The 17,701-nt window shown below is 35.5% G+C and overlaps 2 protein-coding genes across 3 annotated transcripts; one reads left to right on the top strand and one right to left on the bottom strand.

The window, feature by feature from the left end:
- Positions 1 to 180: 180 nt before the first annotated feature.
- Positions 181 to 7,484, bottom strand: LOC134815160 (protein-L-isoaspartate(D-aspartate) O-methyltransferase-like). Of its 2 annotated transcripts, XM_063823674.1 has the most exons (5): positions 7,404 to 7,484; positions 6,944 to 7,188; positions 6,524 to 6,730; positions 4,024 to 4,126; positions 181 to 3,775 (listed from the first exon to the last, which is right to left on the bottom strand). In XM_063823674.1, exons 1-4 carry the CDS (start codon positions 7,456 to 7,458, stop codon positions 4,037 to 4,039), a joined length of 597 nt encoding a protein of 198 aa, XP_063679744.1. In that variant the 5' UTR covers positions 7,459 to 7,484; the 3' UTR covers positions 181 to 3,775; positions 4,024 to 4,036. The 2 variants fall into 2 exon arrangements, with proteins under 2 accessions (XP_063679744.1, XP_063679737.1); XM_063823667.1 differs by lacking the exons at positions 181 to 3,775; positions 4,024 to 4,126 and adding an exon at positions 4,397 to 4,961.
- A 620-nt stretch (positions 7,485 to 8,104) lies between these two features.
- LOC134815148 (uncharacterized) lies at positions 8,105 to 11,912 on the top strand. Its single transcript, XM_063823656.1, has 5 exons — positions 8,105 to 8,285; positions 8,428 to 8,557; positions 8,776 to 8,966; positions 9,559 to 9,714; positions 11,454 to 11,912. The coding sequence occupies exons 1-5, from the start codon at positions 8,226 to 8,228 to the stop codon at positions 11,628 to 11,630; spliced, it is 714 nt and encodes a 237-aa protein (XP_063679726.1). The 5' UTR covers positions 8,105 to 8,225; the 3' UTR covers positions 11,631 to 11,912.
- Positions 11,913 to 17,701: the final 5,789 nt, after the last annotated feature.

The following is a 17,701-nucleotide window of genomic DNA, read 5'->3' as shown; positions in this document are numbered from 1 at the left end:
TAATATAGCTGGTAAAATGATATGTTATTTGTATGAATTGTACTATATGAAGATTGAAGGGGTGTGATTATTTTAAAATATTCTGATTAGAATTGAGGTAAAGAGAGATTATAATTTCGACCTAACTATGATACTTTCATCTTGGAATTCAAACAATCTATTATACAACTACATCCTGAATTAAATAATGATAATGATCATTTCTTAAGAAAGTGTAATTTGAGCTATATTTACATGAAACATGGAAAAATATTACAGATCATCAATCGAAAAAATCCTTAAAAAATGTAAATACACCCAAATCTTTAAAAACACTCACGTAACTTTAACCCTCAAAAACAAAGCTTACACAAGAAGGAATATCAATAAAATCAGAGTCCTTCAACTCTGAGTTACGGAGGACTATCCTCAGTGGAGTATTTCTGCTGCGTAGACCACGTGATATAGCCTCACTGTCCACCTTGATCGGTCCTAATGATTCTCCCTTAATTACCTTAACACTAACTGTCAGAGTAACAAGCCGCACATTGTCTGTCAGATAATCAAATATTAGTCTGTATATCAACGAGGCAGAGTCAGGGTGAAACTTCAATTTGGGACTTTCCACAACAATATGTAACATTTGTAAACAAGCAGAATTAACCAGACTCTCACCAAGCAAGGACATGTAACGATCATTACAAATGTAACCAAAACTAAAGTCTAGAGTCACTTCTTGAAGCCGCTTAAACTGCTCCAGACACCTGGCATTCTTAGGACATCTAGTAAGATTCAGTACTCTCAAGTTCAGTAAAACATCAGCTAAAGTGTCCAGATAATCAGCACGTGACACGTATGAGACATTCCTAAAGCCCCAATATGGGACAGTCTCAATATAGAGAACCTCCAAACTAGGCATTTTCTGTAAAACTGGTACTATTCTCATGTCAAACGTTGAGACAACTGTTCCCCGGGCATCTCTCAAGAAATCGTTGTAACATTTTTCTGATACCTTAAAAGATTTGAGAACATTCATTTTAGGCTTCGGTTCCGGTGAATTTATCAACATCTGAAATAACTTTACCAGGTTTAACGATGCATCTAACTCCTCCAAAGTTTCTTTATAATTACTGAAAATAAACTCCATTACAGCAGGATCTAAACTAGCACAAGATCTTACACTTATATTTCGCATTAAGTTGTTCTGTAAGTTATTCATTATGCTAGCCCCAGTTATTAATGCATTCTCAGACACATCAAGTTTCACTAGGGAGCTGCACAAACCACACAAAATACTATTCAGATCAGCCTCCAAGAGTTCGCAGCAACTGACAGTTAGTTCACAGATTGTTCCAGGTAAAGCACATGGTGTGAGATTGTGAAGATGGAATCTGGAGATCTCCAGAACAGTGAGATTCGGACAGAATACAGAGATAGCTGGTAAAGTGACCTTTGTAAGGTCTGGAAACTCAATCTCTCTTTTATCACAAATCTCCGGACCAGATATTATCAGATTTGAAACAACTTCCTGTGAAAAAATGAGAGCAAAATACAGTCTGTTAGGTACCATCCTGTAGAATGAACAGTTTTCCCTCGGACTCCAAGGAATTATTTTGTCACATAACTTCAACTTACAAACACAAAATATAATTTCAGTGCAGGTTATAAACCATCGTTTGCAAACAAATACTCCATTTCTGATAAGATCGATGGGGCTGAGGTACAGCAATATCTTCTTTAAGCAGTCATCATTGACCATATGTATTGACACTTTGGTTTCCTCTTCTAATCCATTTTCAATATTAGTCAACAATCTCTCATATCTAGCCTTATGTTCCAAAATATATCCATGAAGCAACGTTTCTTCGTCCATAAAAACAGTACGATAATCTTTAATTTCTTCAGTTGTTAGGACCACTTCTTTCTAGTATTACAAGTAGAAAGCTCATCTCTCATACTAATAATATTTACCAACCTGATAGATTGTTAACTGATTTAAATCTGGTTACGTGAGCAAATTTAATTTAACTTTAGGCAATTTCAGTGCGACTAGTGTTTTCACTAGCACAATAAAGATTGAACTCTCCTCTCTCTAAAAATTATAATTTTGTAAGAGAAAATTAGCTGGGAACGATAAAATCTACACTCTACAGATGGCAAACAGATAAAACAAGACGTAAATGACAAAGTTATAGATGTCAGAAAATAAATCAACAGAGAATATTTGTATATCACAGCAATAAAATAGTAAAGCATAAATTTTCACTTGAAATAACATAAATTATGTAATATCCTCAATCTACAACATAATCAAATTGTCATTAGTAACCAGGTGGCCCATTTCCAGACTATTACCAGGCATAACGAGGAACTGATGTTGCCTGTTTGCTTGTCTCGATGACTGGCTAGACTCAGGACTCTCTACAAACTGGTGAGGGGAAGGGAGAGACTCAGCAGGGAATTGTAAGGGTATCTCAACAGGTAGACTACTTGACAGTTGTTCCAGATAAGAAGGGTAACCCAAACCCAAGTTAGGAGAGTAAAGCTCCAGATCCTCAAAATAGTGGAGCTCATCAACATCCAGCTCGATCTTACCTTTAAATTCTCCAGGATTGTCCGCGCTTTTAGGTTTAGGATTGTCTCGAACGTTCATGCTTACCACTAGTAATCGATAACTTTCATAGCTGGGTTTTTTCTTTAATCGAGGATGGTTCGTCAGGAAGTCTTCATAAAGTTTTTTGACGGGACGTTTCTTAAAATCAGAGGAATTACTTGCAATATGTTTCCTCATCAATTCCACTATTTTCCCGCTCAATCTATTCTTACTCTTTCTACCGGAGCTTGCTAGCGCGACCCCTCCAGGATTTGAGAGTGCAGCTATGGTGTGCACTATTATCTTATCATTATTGTAACCCAGAGTGCAGAGAAAAAACTTCTGACAAACACAAATGTTTTTCCCGTTAGACAGAGGGAGAAAGTACTGCCGTGAACATGCTCGCTGGATGCCAGTGTTGCTTGTTCTACGCTGGATTGGTAACGATTTAATACAAGAATACAGCCAATGTTTCCGATCACTGTACGACAAGCTCCAATACTTTGTGTGAATACCTTGACGTTCATCGTTACATATTTTCACAATGCAGTGTTGCTTACACGCACAGGGAGGAAGCAATGGATGTGTTTCAGAACTATGAGGAATGTTGGGAGGTCTCAGAGTTGGTGGACCATCTGAAGTGGTATCTGATTTTATCTTCAGGCTACCAACTTTTGTAATAACACGGCCACGAGACGAGCTTTTGTCATCAGATTTAGGAACTAATTTTGAGTGATCTTTAACATCTTTGAACACTTTCAGAGTGTATGTGATTACCTTATCACTCTTGTAACCTAGTGTAGACAGGAAAAACTTCTGACAAACATTTACAATTTCCGGATTATCAATCTTGAGACTGGCCTCCATGAAATAAGCCCTGACACAGCTCCTGTTACTGCCTGATTTTGTGGGTTTCGTCAGCTTAGAAACTGGTTTGTTTGTAATGCGATTAAAGATCCAGAGACCGCGCGAAAAGTGATCCAGACTCCAAAAGAATCGATGAATGCGAGTACGGGAGAGTTCTGAGAAGAGATTATAGCAATGTTTTCTACACCTACACGGTGGAAGTAGAGGGTATTTCGTCAGATTATCTTCTAAACTGTTTTTATGTCCTGTCAAACTGGAATTTGTTCCTGTACTGTTCACCTCAGTTGAACAGCTCGGTAGATTTGATCCTGAACCTCTCATTTCCATCTTCTTTTCCTGAAACAAAGGTATGATACTCAGAGGCAATGGATGATCGACACGAATTATCAAGAATTTAATCGGAGGAATTAAATCGAGGATGAATTAAAGTATCATTTTACATCATTAACAAAACTAACAATTAAAATCATGTATCTATAGGATGAAGGGTCTAATTAATACACTTATTAGCTTAGTTTAGCTTTTAAAGCAACTGAGCACATCACATTATGTAATTATTAATTATGTTAAATAGATGATAGTACCTTTTACAAGCAGCTAGTGGATGTCTGGTCCTCTACTAGAACAGGTAATATTTTGAGATGGAAGCATAGTAGTGGGTATATCTGGTAGCAATCCCATCCCAACCTTATCAGTGAGAAATGGTGTTATAACAGCATCTTAACTTAAGATTTTATTTCGAGATGGATGTCGTTTGTCGACAATGCACGCTTCGAGAAAAGTCCAAAATGTCGCGAAATTTCGAGAATATTCCAATATGTCCGGGATAAACATAGACGTGCGGGAATATCTCCCTAGCTAAGCAGAGTGACGGCACACCTGTTCTCCCATCAGGGCCCAAGCAGTCCCTTCTCTCACATAATGTATTGATAAGGTTCGCAGTAAAACAAAAGAACGTTCGAAGTATCGAATTCAAATTTAAAACTATAAAATATTTACACAGTTTCTGAAGTTATGATTTTTTCGTGCGAAAGTAAATTATCGAATACGTACATTAAATATTTACTTGCTCTAAACCCAGAACTGATAAAAAATAAATACTCGTTATATAACTTTCATCTTATCAGCTAGAAAATTCAAATAATCATCTGAAAATGTTTTTAAGAGTAATGAAACTTTAAAAAAAGTAAAAACCGATATAGAATTTTAGAATTTTATTGGTCCACGAACAAAATTGAGTACTCCCAGTTGCAGTTACAGACCCATCTAACGCAGCCTTTACAACGTTCATATCAGCACACTGTCAGAGTTATTTTCAAGAGTTTTCAGCAAAACACACACGAGGAAATAGCATTTAAACTTGTCTGTTCTTGTCGGTGAGAGGGACGTACACTACACCCATCAGCTTCTTACTCGTCACCTTCCCGTTATCGTCCTTATCTAGCTGGATAAAGTCCTGTATAGCTCCACTTGGTCCTACTGGGCACACTAGCCGTCCTCCATTAGCTAGCTGATCTACCAACTGTAATGGTTTATGAGAGGAACATTAGTTTGACGCATAACAATTGATTAAGGGGGTTTACTTTCTTGGAACTTTTCAGAAGTTATGACCGACTGAGGTTCACACTTCACTGGTTCATGTTTCGGAACTGCTCGAAAATTTACATGGTAATTTACTACTTCCTTCGTAACCGCTAATTAAATGACATTGTCATTACGTAGTGAACTACATATAACTTAGTCATCATAGAACATATTCATCATTAATATTACGTAAGGTTGATGACGAAAAGGGATACAGCGAGTATTGTTCGAAGTAAATTTTAACAATGATACCAATTACCATGCGACGTATACAATTGTTTTAAAATTAACGAAATATACCATGCGCTACGTGAGCGAGTTAGAGGGGTCAACAACTGCAAAAAAGGGCCTTACGTAATGTGCGAACCCTAACAAAACAGTGAACTATAAATTGTAATATGATCACGTGATATCGTACCATACAACAACATTTTATTACGCGCCACATGGCAAATATTGTACATTTCAAAACAATTGTATATATTATTATGAAATATTATTATTAATATCGTGGTTTGACTAATATTCGTTGTCAACGTCTCTGGTCTTTTATTCGCTAAAAGCTTTCTTTGACATACATAGACTGGTACTAATAGGAATTCTGCTCCGAACATTTTCAACCAAATACCTTTCCCACGATACAATGCGCCAATTAAGCGGATTGACACAATCGCATATACCCTCTATTGTTTAGAAAATCACGTGTTCTCCTTTTCTTTCAGAGACAATTTCACCACAATATCAACACACTTACAGTCTTAGGATGTTTTCAAAAATAGTATTGTGTAAGGTATTGGTACTCCACTTAAGACATATAATATAATATAATATATATATTTTAAGTGGCGTACCAATACCTTACACAATACTATTTTTGAAAACATCATACTACATCACATTATATTGGTGCCCATGTTTTTAATGACCCGCCATTGTATGCCGTGCAGCGTATTGGTACGTTTTAAGTTGGCTCAAACATGCGTCACGGCAGTTGGTGCTTTTAATAATACGCTATGTAACCTATCGTAACCATCAATTAATCCTTTTTGTACTATTTATTTATCAAGATTACTTAATCGATTTTAAAATTCTTAAAAAATTAGTTTGCTTTCTAAGGCTTCATTTGAACCTGGATAAGAGCCTCCAACATTCCGAAAGATGGTCATTAATGCGTGATCACATACCATATAATAAACCATATAGAGTGATGATATTTTTGATGTTTTGTTCTTCTCAACGCCAGCCCTTACTGTTTCTACTTACAGTCCTACCGTTAATTCATCAATAAGTCTCCCACGTTTTATTTTCATAGTAAGCTAATCGTGGACTTAGAACTGAGAAAACTGAATTCCTAACTTCAATGCATTTTTTAGCCTTCAGGTAATCCAGGCTCCAGCTTTTCCAGTCCTAAATGTTTCTTCTAAAACCAAATCAGAACTGTAAGACTAGAAGAGTCAGGGCCTTATAAAGCAGAATACACTGCAATGTTAACAAACTCACAGGCTGAGGTAGGGTGGGAGCAGCAGCCCCCACGTGTATACAATCATAAGGAGCCCCATCTGAGTAACCTTTCCTGCCGTCTCCCACCACATACTTCAGTCTGTTAGTCTTCATGAGGTTGCCATGACTACGTGCTGTGTTAGACAGGGACAAGTCCACCAGATCCTTGATGTGGTCTATACCAACAACTCTCCCTGCCTCTCCTACCTGGGGTCATGGTAATTTAGATGCTAGATACAAGCCGTGCAGCAGTAATATATAATTCTCATTCAACGGCCATTGTGGCTTTTTAGTCAGCTTCGAACAATTCAAATAACAACAACTTTCCATTTTTAGGACTATGATATGAATAACTGTCAATTAGTAAATTTGAAGATATAATACACGAAATATCGTGACTTCAATCTGTAAGACTCTTACCATGATAGCCATGCAAGTGGAAAGATAGCCAGACCCCGAGCCCACATCCAGTGCCCTTGTGCCTGGTTTGAGATGTGACACAAGTGTCTCCAGAGCATGCGCGTGCATGTGAGGGGCACTGATTGTCACGTTACTTCCTATAGGCTGAGGGTTGTCTTTGTAGGCTTCATGGGTGTGACAGAAATCACTCCTATCGACAGCTGCCATGGCATTGTAAACACTTGGTGATTTGATAATTCCATGACCTGAATTGTAACAGTTTAAGTAGGTTTTAACTAATCAGGCTAACCCTCTGTTGAGAAACCTTAATTTTCTGATAAACTTTGAAATGCCTATATTATTGATAATAGCAGACTGTGTGTCAAATCAACATAATTAATATATTATAAGTAGGATATCAGTTTATAATAATATAAATTAAATGTTAGTAAAGATTTAAAACGAATGAAAGGTTGCTTACTTTTAAGTTGATCCACCAGATCTCTATGATTCTTCCCGTGAGACCTCCAGGCCATTCTGTCTTTTCACATTTCAACTTCCTATCATAAAAAATATGGGTAAAATGCTGGTCAAAGTACTGCACCCTACAAAGAAGTTTTCTAGAATGAAACGCCTTCCCAGGGTCCAGTTCGATGATGCCCTTGCTCAAGTACTTTCTTCCTCAGAACTATGACCTGAATCTAAGCTCATATAATACTCATATACAGTGGCGTAACGTTGCCTGTTGGCGCCCCCCTGCCGAAAAAAGCGCCCCCCTGTTGGCGCCCCCTCCCCTTTTGGTGCCCCTCCCTAAAATTGAACAAATTAGGTGATTTTAAAGAATACGCCGGTAAAATCTCTAAAAAAGTGTGTATCTAGAGCAAAAAGCGCAGTTTTGCTAGTACTTTAGTTAAGTTTTCGAAATTGTCCTACATTCAAACGACGATTTGGCGCCCCCCTACGACGGCGCCCCCCTGCACAGCGGGGTCAGCAGGGCCTTTCGTTACGCCACTGCTCATATAGAAAATCCATATCCTTAATCATGTGATGTGCAATTTGATACAGTAATCTTAAGAAGTCTTGAATGACTTGAGTTTGTCTGAAGGTAAAAAATGCATTTGAGTAGGTCTAAGGTTGATGGTACCACCCTTAACGTTACATTTAAAATGGCAATGGGAAAAATGCATCATTCCCATTGCTTGATTGCTTCAGTCCTCACGTATGTTTTCCTTTTGTGTACTGAACTTGTGACAAAATCTCATCATTACTCTCCAGTTGCATTTGCGTTTACCTAATCTTGAGAATGATTACAACGAACACTATAATAGTAGTGCTTCTGGTGTTTACCCTGTCAACTTTGTTGGTAAGTTCTGTTTAAATTTTGTATGTAACACTGAAAAATCAATTTGATGCATTGAACACACATAGTCATTCAATATAATGCATGTCCAAACTCCAAAATATGTAAAGATAAAATTGAGTTATTTACATTGTTTTCCTTTCAGGTTGATTGCTCGTTAACAGCAATACACAATGAAAAAGACCAAACGGAAACCTCAATCGAATTTGATACTCGTCGAGGGAAAAGTAGGGCCTCTCGAAAGAAAACTTCCCGAAAATTAGCTAAACTAATGGGTTTGTTCGTCATATATTAATTCAAATTTTTCAAAGTTTTCTAGCTAGTTCCTGATATTAAATTTATGTCTAATTTGTCTATCTATCAAGTTCTGAGGTATGCTGTTTTTTCTTCCAATTTTATCAAAATTTAAGATTACTTTAGATGAAATACATGCACATCAAAATATTGACTAAAAATAACTCATAAAAGAACCAATAAAGGTTTTTCTTCACAGACGCAGTTAGAAAAGTCGTCAAGACAAATGTTAAAGTAGTAAAGTATAAAGTAATTTTCTACACAATGGATCATGAACTATCAGAGGTTAAGGAATGGATGGAAATGGGCTTTGATGCGTGGACTAATCCTGAGATAAATGATCATTTGAGAAATCATGGCTGTCCAACATTAAAGTTTGTTCAAACTAATGTAAGTACCTTTTCGTGCTTTACAAAGTTAAATATTCAAACACCAAAGTAACTTACATCCGGACATCCTGGTTTTAACAGATTTGTTTTTAAAACAGTTTTTTGTGTCTAAACTTCTCTGTTCAAAAGTAAAATACAATTTTTAAGTAAAATACAATTTTTATTTTCCACAGAAGAATCAATACATATTGAATTATAAATATCCGATAATTCCATTAATAATCATTAAAAGTTGCTTTGTCATTTGTAAAATCAAAAACGAAAAGCAGTACGCTGAACGCGCGCGGCATTTTTTCTGCAGCTTCAAGTTATGCCTCAATAAGATCAGTGCCTATATTTGTAATAAACTCCTTATGAACATCATATCCAGCCACTATCTGAGCAGGGGAATGAGTCTTTGAAAGAGACACACTAACAATTTTAAGCTTCTAGTGAATGCAGAGTTATCTCTTTTACCACGTCTGTAACGTCTTATGGGCATCATCTAAATATAACAACACCTCAGTCTTTCCGGCATCTGTAGCTTAATCAAAATAGATACACTTTATATATAATAATCTAGGTAAGAGAATGTTATTGGATAATTATTTCAGGGTGATGATTTTGATTTTACAATCAATTTTGACATGGAGTTCTTCAACAAACTTGGCCAAGATGTGTCGGAACGATACCTGTTCTGGCCTAGTAAGCGCAATAAAAGTATCTTCATAAATGATGGAATGGACATTCAACGACCATGGATTGCTCACGTAAGTTTACCTTTCAACAAATAAAATTAATTGTCAGCAAGTAAAATCAAATAAAATTATTCAAACAATATACACATAATATAGCAATTACCCTATATAAAATCAAACCTTTAAGAATATAAAAAATTCCCTAAACACTCAACAATTACCCTTGGCCTTGTGGCTCCAAGTTAAGGCCACAGGGGGGGGTCGAGGCTTCAAAAAATGCAAAAAAACATTATGCCTTGAATCAATATATATTTTTGTGGTGGATACTTTGCCACCACTCATTTGTCTGTAGCTATTTTACTTTTTTTTATAAATGAGGTTAACCAATTCTCATTTAACCATTACAACTGAAAACTACGATAAGCTTTGTTTTTATTGTTTTTGTGTTATATCAGCAGTTAAACTTTGAAAAATATACAAATAAAGGCAAAATACTCAAAAAATCACATAACATAAAAAACAGTTCTTTGCCTCTCCTGAAAACCTCGAATTTTTTACTTCAAAATCTATCTTCTCCTAGAGTTTTTATCCATTTCACCTCAAATTTGGAACTTATGTTCCTGACATAAATTTAAAAGTTTGTTATGCAACGATTGTTGTAATTTTGCTCCTAACTCTTTTTATGAGGTTAAGATCTAGACTGTTTATATTAACAATGTTTTTTCTCGCACCTCTGTCTCCACGGAGAGAAATCACTGTTGTTCTTAGGATTTCAAAGCGAAGGCGCTTTCTGATGTAACCTACAGCATCCGAGTACCTCTGGCCAGTGTGGTACTCCATCTTACTGGCCAGCTTTTTTACCAGTCTTTCAGCTTCACTACCCATTCCACCAGAAGTCGAGAACACTAAAGGTGTGAAGCTTCCTTTCTCCACTTCAAGAACCCTTGCGTTGTAACATCGCTTTTTCTCATTTTCATGGGACTGGTACATTGCTGGGATCGATTTGCTTGCATTGGAGGGGGCTGGGGCATGAAATACCCTTACATCAAAATATGCCCTCTCTGAAGCATTCCAAATCGATCTTGCAGAAATGTCCAGCCTAGCTTGGTCTCCAAGTACTGTTCCCTTAGGCAACTTCAGACCATCAACTGGAAGAAGAACTGGCTCAGTCTGCACATCCTTGCATTTCACAGTTCTCATTAGTTCAGCAAAGGTGTCTCTCAGCGAGTTGTGCCGCAGTGATACATATCCACCGAGTTTGCAGATGAGCGCATGGTTTGCTGAGTACTTTTGGCCACACGTACATGTCTTAGGGCTGTCCTTTAAGTTCAGGTTGTACCTGAGAGCTATTGCATCTGAGAACTGTTGTTTGTTCATCAGATATCCATACTCTTTTAAAGGTAGTGCTGTTAACCAAGCACTTGCCCCTTTCTCAGCAGCTAGTTGGAACATCAACTTTGCCAGTGGTGTTGACTCGAGCTCCTGGCGTATTTCCGCTTGTTTTTGTCGATAGAAGAGATTTCGTTCAGTTGTTATCTCAGTTTTCACTCCTTTGCTTACTCTCCAGTCCTCTGTGTAGTTGTCTACCTGCTTGAGAATAGCTTCTTTACGGGGTTTTGTGGCTCTACATGAGAATTTGTACTCTCGGTCTGCCATGTCCATCATAACTGGTATACCCAATCCTCCATATCTTGGTGGTAAGTAAAACCAAATGAAATCAATGGCAAGTAAAATCAAATGAATACCACATTTCCATCTAGGTTAAAAAGTAAAGTAAAACTAAAGTATTAATGTAAAACATTTTCTACCAGGCAATTGCTTACGGAACATGCAAAATACTGGGATGCAAATGTACAAGACATTCTGATAGAGAGCTCATGTTTTGTGGCCAGACCATTGGAAGAGAATGGTTAATTTATCAACCAACAGGACATGATTACAGGACAATGGGGGCTGCACTGGGATGTCAAACTCTAGATAGATGGTAACTTTCTATACCAAGCCAAGCTCTGATAGGCCAATTTCATAGATATCGAGTTTTGTATTGCTTATTTTTATGCCAATTGTATGGGAACGATTTTTTTCCTGCCATAAGTTTTGTTTTAAAGATCATTATTACTGAGACCATGGGATTTGCGTTTTTATCCAACGGTTATATTAGGCAAAATTTAATTAACTTGGTCGCATTCAGAATAAGTAGTGAAACAAATTTAGTGAAACAAATTTAGTGAAACAAATTTAAAATTGTATTCTTTATTTTACAATCTTGATATAATAATATTTATAAGCCTCTGTTTTGAAAGTTTTAAATTTCAATCAATCCGCATTTCTATTTAAAGTTCAATTCTATGTATAAGTCAATAACTGGCCGTCAAAGCCGCGCATTCATGAAAACAGGGTTAACTTGTTTACAGTTAAATACAATTTTTATTTTCCACAGAAGAATCAGTACATATTGAATTATAAATATCCGATAATTTCATTAATAATCATTAAAAGTTGCTCTGTAAAATCAAAAACGAAAAACTGTACGCTGAACGCGCGCGGCATCTTATCAGCAGTTGCCTAACTTGTAGCCACTAACATCAAAGACGCCGCGCGCGCGCGCCAAGTGCTGGGGTGCATTCTCATTGACAGTTAAACTTGGTCAAAGATATTTATATACAATTCCTAAATTAAATCAATAATCATGTAGATATGAGTATTCAATACTATTCGACAACAAATATTTGTTGGCCCATTGACAATTCAGTCGCCAAAACATAATCAAATGTTTTCTTTTTCGTTTCGGGAATTGTTTGAACTCAATATTATATCCGACTAATCATACTTTATAATGGTTAAAAAACAAAGTAAAAAGATTTTCCTCGATGGGCCGGCATTCGCAACCGCGAAACGTTTTGAATATGACAAACGATGACATCATTACCAGCCCTTAATTTTCTTTTCTTTTCCTGATAAATGTCATAAAATTAATTAAACAATATACACATAATATAACAATTACCCTATATAAAAATTCAATATAAATTCAATAGAAAACTAAATAAAATTTATAAACACCACTTTAAGGAAAAGAATTTTATAAAATATTCAAACAATATACACATAATATAGCAATGACCCTATATAAAATCAACCCTTTAAGAATTCAAAAAATTCCCTTAACTATCAAAGAAATTTTTACCCTTGGCCTTGTGGCTCCAAGTTAAGATCTAGACTGTTTATATCAACACCACTTTAAATAGTATAAGTAGCCACCAGCCCTTAATTGATAAGTCCATGAGATAAAATAAAATTTGTAATTTCATATTGCCTATCACCTATCACCTATGTTACTTTACATATACTGCTTCTAGTTGCACGTTAGCGATCTCAGTCCCCAATAAACGTGTGACCCAACAGAAGAGATTGTGGAAGGACACGTAAATTTTTCATTAACACGTGCCCTGATTACCCCCTCTGTTTAGCTTATATATTAGACGGGGAACGTTGATCGCTAGTCTGTAGTCAGATCGTTAATAAATTTTAATTTAAAATTGATTGCCGGGCGATGGTGTCAGTGAAAGACGTTAAGTTAAGTGAACATTGGTACAAAAATATAATAATAAAGCAGTTTATCTCTAAGTTACAATCACTATTTGTTAAAGTATACAAACAGTTTCATTCAAAAGAACAAAAGTTCGAGAGCAGAGAGAAGATTTGGAGACTATAATGTAACCACGCATATGTGGGGTTTAAATTTGGTATTAGTAATTCAAGGGTTCGACCGAAAATGTTGGTAGGTTAGTTTTCTTAATAGGGAGCAGTCACTGTCATTAGAATTATCAGATTAGGAGCAACAATTACAATCTAATTTTGTGACATATTTGATAAAATCTAGTTGGGCATACTGCAGAGAAGTAATCGTCAACTAGTCAAATAGTAACTGTATGAATTGAATCTGACAATTTCATCATTTGTAAGATACTCAACTATATTCGAGTACACTGAAATTGGATGTCAATGTTTTACATATAGTTCTTTTTATTGATTGAAATAAATTTTCGTGCACATACAGAATGAATGGTTAATAATTTAATATATATGTAGACCAAGCTCTGTGCACGGGATGCTTCCTGGAAGAATCCAGTTCTTTTAGCGGGGCACCCTACCTAAAGCCAAATTGAGATATAATAATCATATTCCTAGAGAAATAATCAGAAATCGAATACCAATCAAATAATATGATATATATGAGTAGTAACCATATTTACTATGCAAAATGCCCCAACCACATAGTGTAAATTTATATAGAATTCAAATTCCATATCATCATTAAACCTCAATACCTAGTCAATATAATAGCCCAAGCAAAATTAAATAACTTCTTATATACCTTACTGTCATACTACAAATTAATTAAACATTTGAAATCTGTTGACCAGAGAAAAAATTTCTAAGCCTAATGCAAGTGAAATAATTTAGATGCAATAATGAATGCCTAATGTGAGTATCATTTGTCAATGTCCTTGTAAAAAAGTCTGTACAAGAGATATGAGTAACTAATATAGAAGAAAAAAACAGGAAGTTGTCGTCTGTTGTAAAATAAATAAAATATCTAGAATATAAATTAGAATATAAAATAACATTCAGTCAATGTGTCGTCAATAAACTGTACAATTATCAAATGTTAAAACTGGGTGATACAGTCACCAAAAAAAAATACTAAGTATGATAAGTTAATAAATTAAATGTGGTCTATTAAACTACCACTAAGTATAATAGGTCAATAAATTAAAAGTGGTTTATAAAACTACCACTGTGGGAACCCCTTCTCCAGTTAAAACATGTCAGTCATGTGCAAAATCAATCAGAATGGTAAGGTGGTAAAAAAGGGAATATCTTTTCGATACATCAATTATATATGCCTCAGATTTAAAAGAATTAGAAGTTACTTAGTTATCGGCGACTATGATTGCAGTGTAAAATTTGTCATATGAATTGTCGACGGTATAATTAGGGTCTGTTGTTATAGATGATAGTAGCTGTTTCTTATACGAATCACTAAAGCTTTTAACATCGGGCAGATTTCGTAGATCTGTTGGAACATTATTCCAATAATAAGTTGAATGATAGTGATTCAGTGCACTAATTTCTCTCCTCATTCTTTGTTTGATTGCGGGAAACATTGATCTTAATCTCCCTCCTCCTCGTTGAGTACATTTTTACCCTCTAACTTGCATTACAGGATTATATGAGCCATCCATCAAAACGTCAATGCACACGAATCGACAAAGCAATCACTGAACTGGATGCCCTTTTGACTACTCCTGGTCCTGATGGCAGAAATTATAGGAGCATTTACTCAGTTCTTCAGTTTATCTTTAAAGAATATTGTCAATCGATTGAGAGCATGAATGTGCTATCAAAAACTGACTTTAAAGATTACTTTCTTATCATCATTTCATATAAAGATATCCCAAGTGGTGTCGCTAATGTACTCCTTTCAATGCTGTACAATGCTTCTAAGGCCGATGACTTCTTTGAAGATTTGCTGTCATCCCCAATTTATGATGCTGTTATAAAGATTTTCCTTAAGAACCCTGCCAATTACTATCGGTCATTACGATTTCTCTCCGTGAGTCTTAGCAAGAATAAAGCTTTGTTCATTTTTCCTCTGCACTGTGTTGTAACAATGATGTCATATTGCAAGTATCATCCAGGGGATAATTCTGCTAAAAATAAGGATGCCATATTTAAAGAAATTGTGATATTTCTTCCTGCCTATGTCAAAAAACAGTTGGTATCAGACTGGTCTACTTTTCTAGAAGAAAATGATATTTCAACAGTAATAACCACATTTAAGGACTTATTTGAAGTTGAAAAATCCAAATTTTCTGTTGTGTTTAAGCCCCAAGAAGTTTTTGAAATTGCTAAAGTGTCAATGGCTATAATCAAACACGAAGAAACACCTGCTGATGTGAAAAATTCATTTAAAGAGATACTGTCTGATGTTATCCAATGGTTGTCTGGAGAAAGATCTTCCAAGTCATTGGAGATTTTGCTTGATCTTTATCACCCAAAAACATTACACTACATAAGCTATGTCGCAGAAAAGACTAGAGACTCAATTTTCAAAGAAATGCTCATTTGTCCTCATGACTCAAATACAAGGGTTAAAGTTCTGACAATATATTTGAATCTTTGCCAAGAAGGCTCTTACAGAACTGAACTTGTTGACAGAAATTTTTGTGCCACTCTTATTAACCTTATGAAAGGGTGTGCAATTGTTCATTCAGTTAATCCAGAATGTTCTGAAATTATGCAGAATCTAAGAGTTATCAGCATTGTGGTAAGTATATTCTTCATCTTCAACTCCGGAGAAAAGCTTATTCAGTATGCTCTCGATGGTGGGTTATACAGTGCACTTCTATCATTAGCAAACTATATCATAGTGTCATCTTTTATAGATCCCAAAATATTCGTTCAATGCCAGACTATATTGCCTAAAGTGTTTCTCCTAATGCAAAAGACAACTGATTACAAAATTCTTGACAAAAATCATTGTAAAACTCTTGTCAGTATACTGAAAAATTTCAATAGTGTGAACTGCTTAAATTATCTTCTTTACCTTTCGTTTACTGTGCAGTTTACTCATTTGATACATAACTCTTTTGTGAGTATCGTTTATCATGAGTTGGACTGTTCATCCCTTTCTGCCGAGGACCAGTATTTTAATCATAAACCGTTAAGATCAGCTCCCAGTTCAATGAGGAAAATAGCTAGCTTTCCTTGCTGCGGCAAACTGATTTTGTCCAATGTATTACATAGCTTAGATCCTTCTACCCTGTCAAGTCCCCAAGCATTGTCAGAATCCTTGTTATTGCTAAGGAAGGATACTTTAATCTGTGAAATTTTGAGAAATGACGTGATTGGTGCTGTCTTAGATAGACATGAAGCTGATTTAGATATTTTCAGTGCCTTGCTGGGTAATTTAAGTGTTTTGATTAAGTGGCATTGTTCCATTTCTGATGATGACTCACACATTTTAAATGAAAGTTCTATAAACATGGGAAACATTGATGATATTAAAGACCGTCAGGTTCCCATAGTGATTACGAATGGGGAGATTAAAATTGATATAACTAAATGTTGCATTGTGAAATCATCTCCTGTTTTAAGGAATATGTTTAAGCATAATTTTAGGGAAACAATAGAAAGCTGTATTCGATTACCTTATTTGTCAGACGATACCTTGCTTTGCTTAAAAGACATTTTAACTGGTACAATTGTTAACTTTTCTGACAACTATAAAGTTTCTGAGCATTGCTACCCATGGCCAGCTGCTTATGAACTGTTGCTATTCTCTATAATGTTTAGGGTAACCACCGTTTTCAGAATTACCTCCTCGTGTTTAATTCACGATTGTCAGTATAGAAACCTTAAGTTTCCCCTTATGGGATTAAAGTTGATTTTTAGGGAAATGTTTCACCAGATTGCTGTGCCACTTTTGAAAAGATTTTGTCAACTGAAGCCGAAAGTTTTTAGCTGATTAGATGCCAATTATTTTAAACTTTTAATTATCATGAAACGTATTAAAATCATTAAGTTCTTTTTATGAATATTATCTATTATTGTGTTAACACAAATTAGTCATTACGTTTTTACACGATATGCGAATACCAAGTCTTCTTTGTTGGTCAGAATTTCATAAAAATAATGGTTTGACTAATTTTATAACATAGTATATAATATAAAATATGTTGAATTTATTTTACTTGTAGTGTCTTAGATCAGTACCATTTAAGCGAAAATATTTGCCAAACAGATAATAATTGTCGACTGACCTTCCCCTGAATGAATTCAACCTTATTTTTAGGCAATAACTTTTCAGATATATATAGCAGGGACAAAAGGATTTCGCGATTATTTTGGCCAAAAATCGCGGTACCGCGAAATTTAACAGGCTATACATTAAACTATACATAAAATTTGTCGCGGAGAATGGGAAATTTCGCGATTTCGTACATGCCGCGAAATCCTTTTGTCCCTGATATATAGTAACATAACTACTTAC

This window comes from Bolinopsis microptera, chromosome 1 (genome assembly GCF_026151205.1).
Source record: "Bolinopsis microptera isolate Bmic1 chromosome 1, MBARI_Bmic_1.0, whole genome shotgun sequence".
NCBI lineage: Eukaryota > Metazoa > Ctenophora > Tentaculata > Lobata > Bolinopsidae > Bolinopsis > Bolinopsis microptera.
This window is presented reverse-complemented; position numbering and strand designations above follow the sequence as displayed.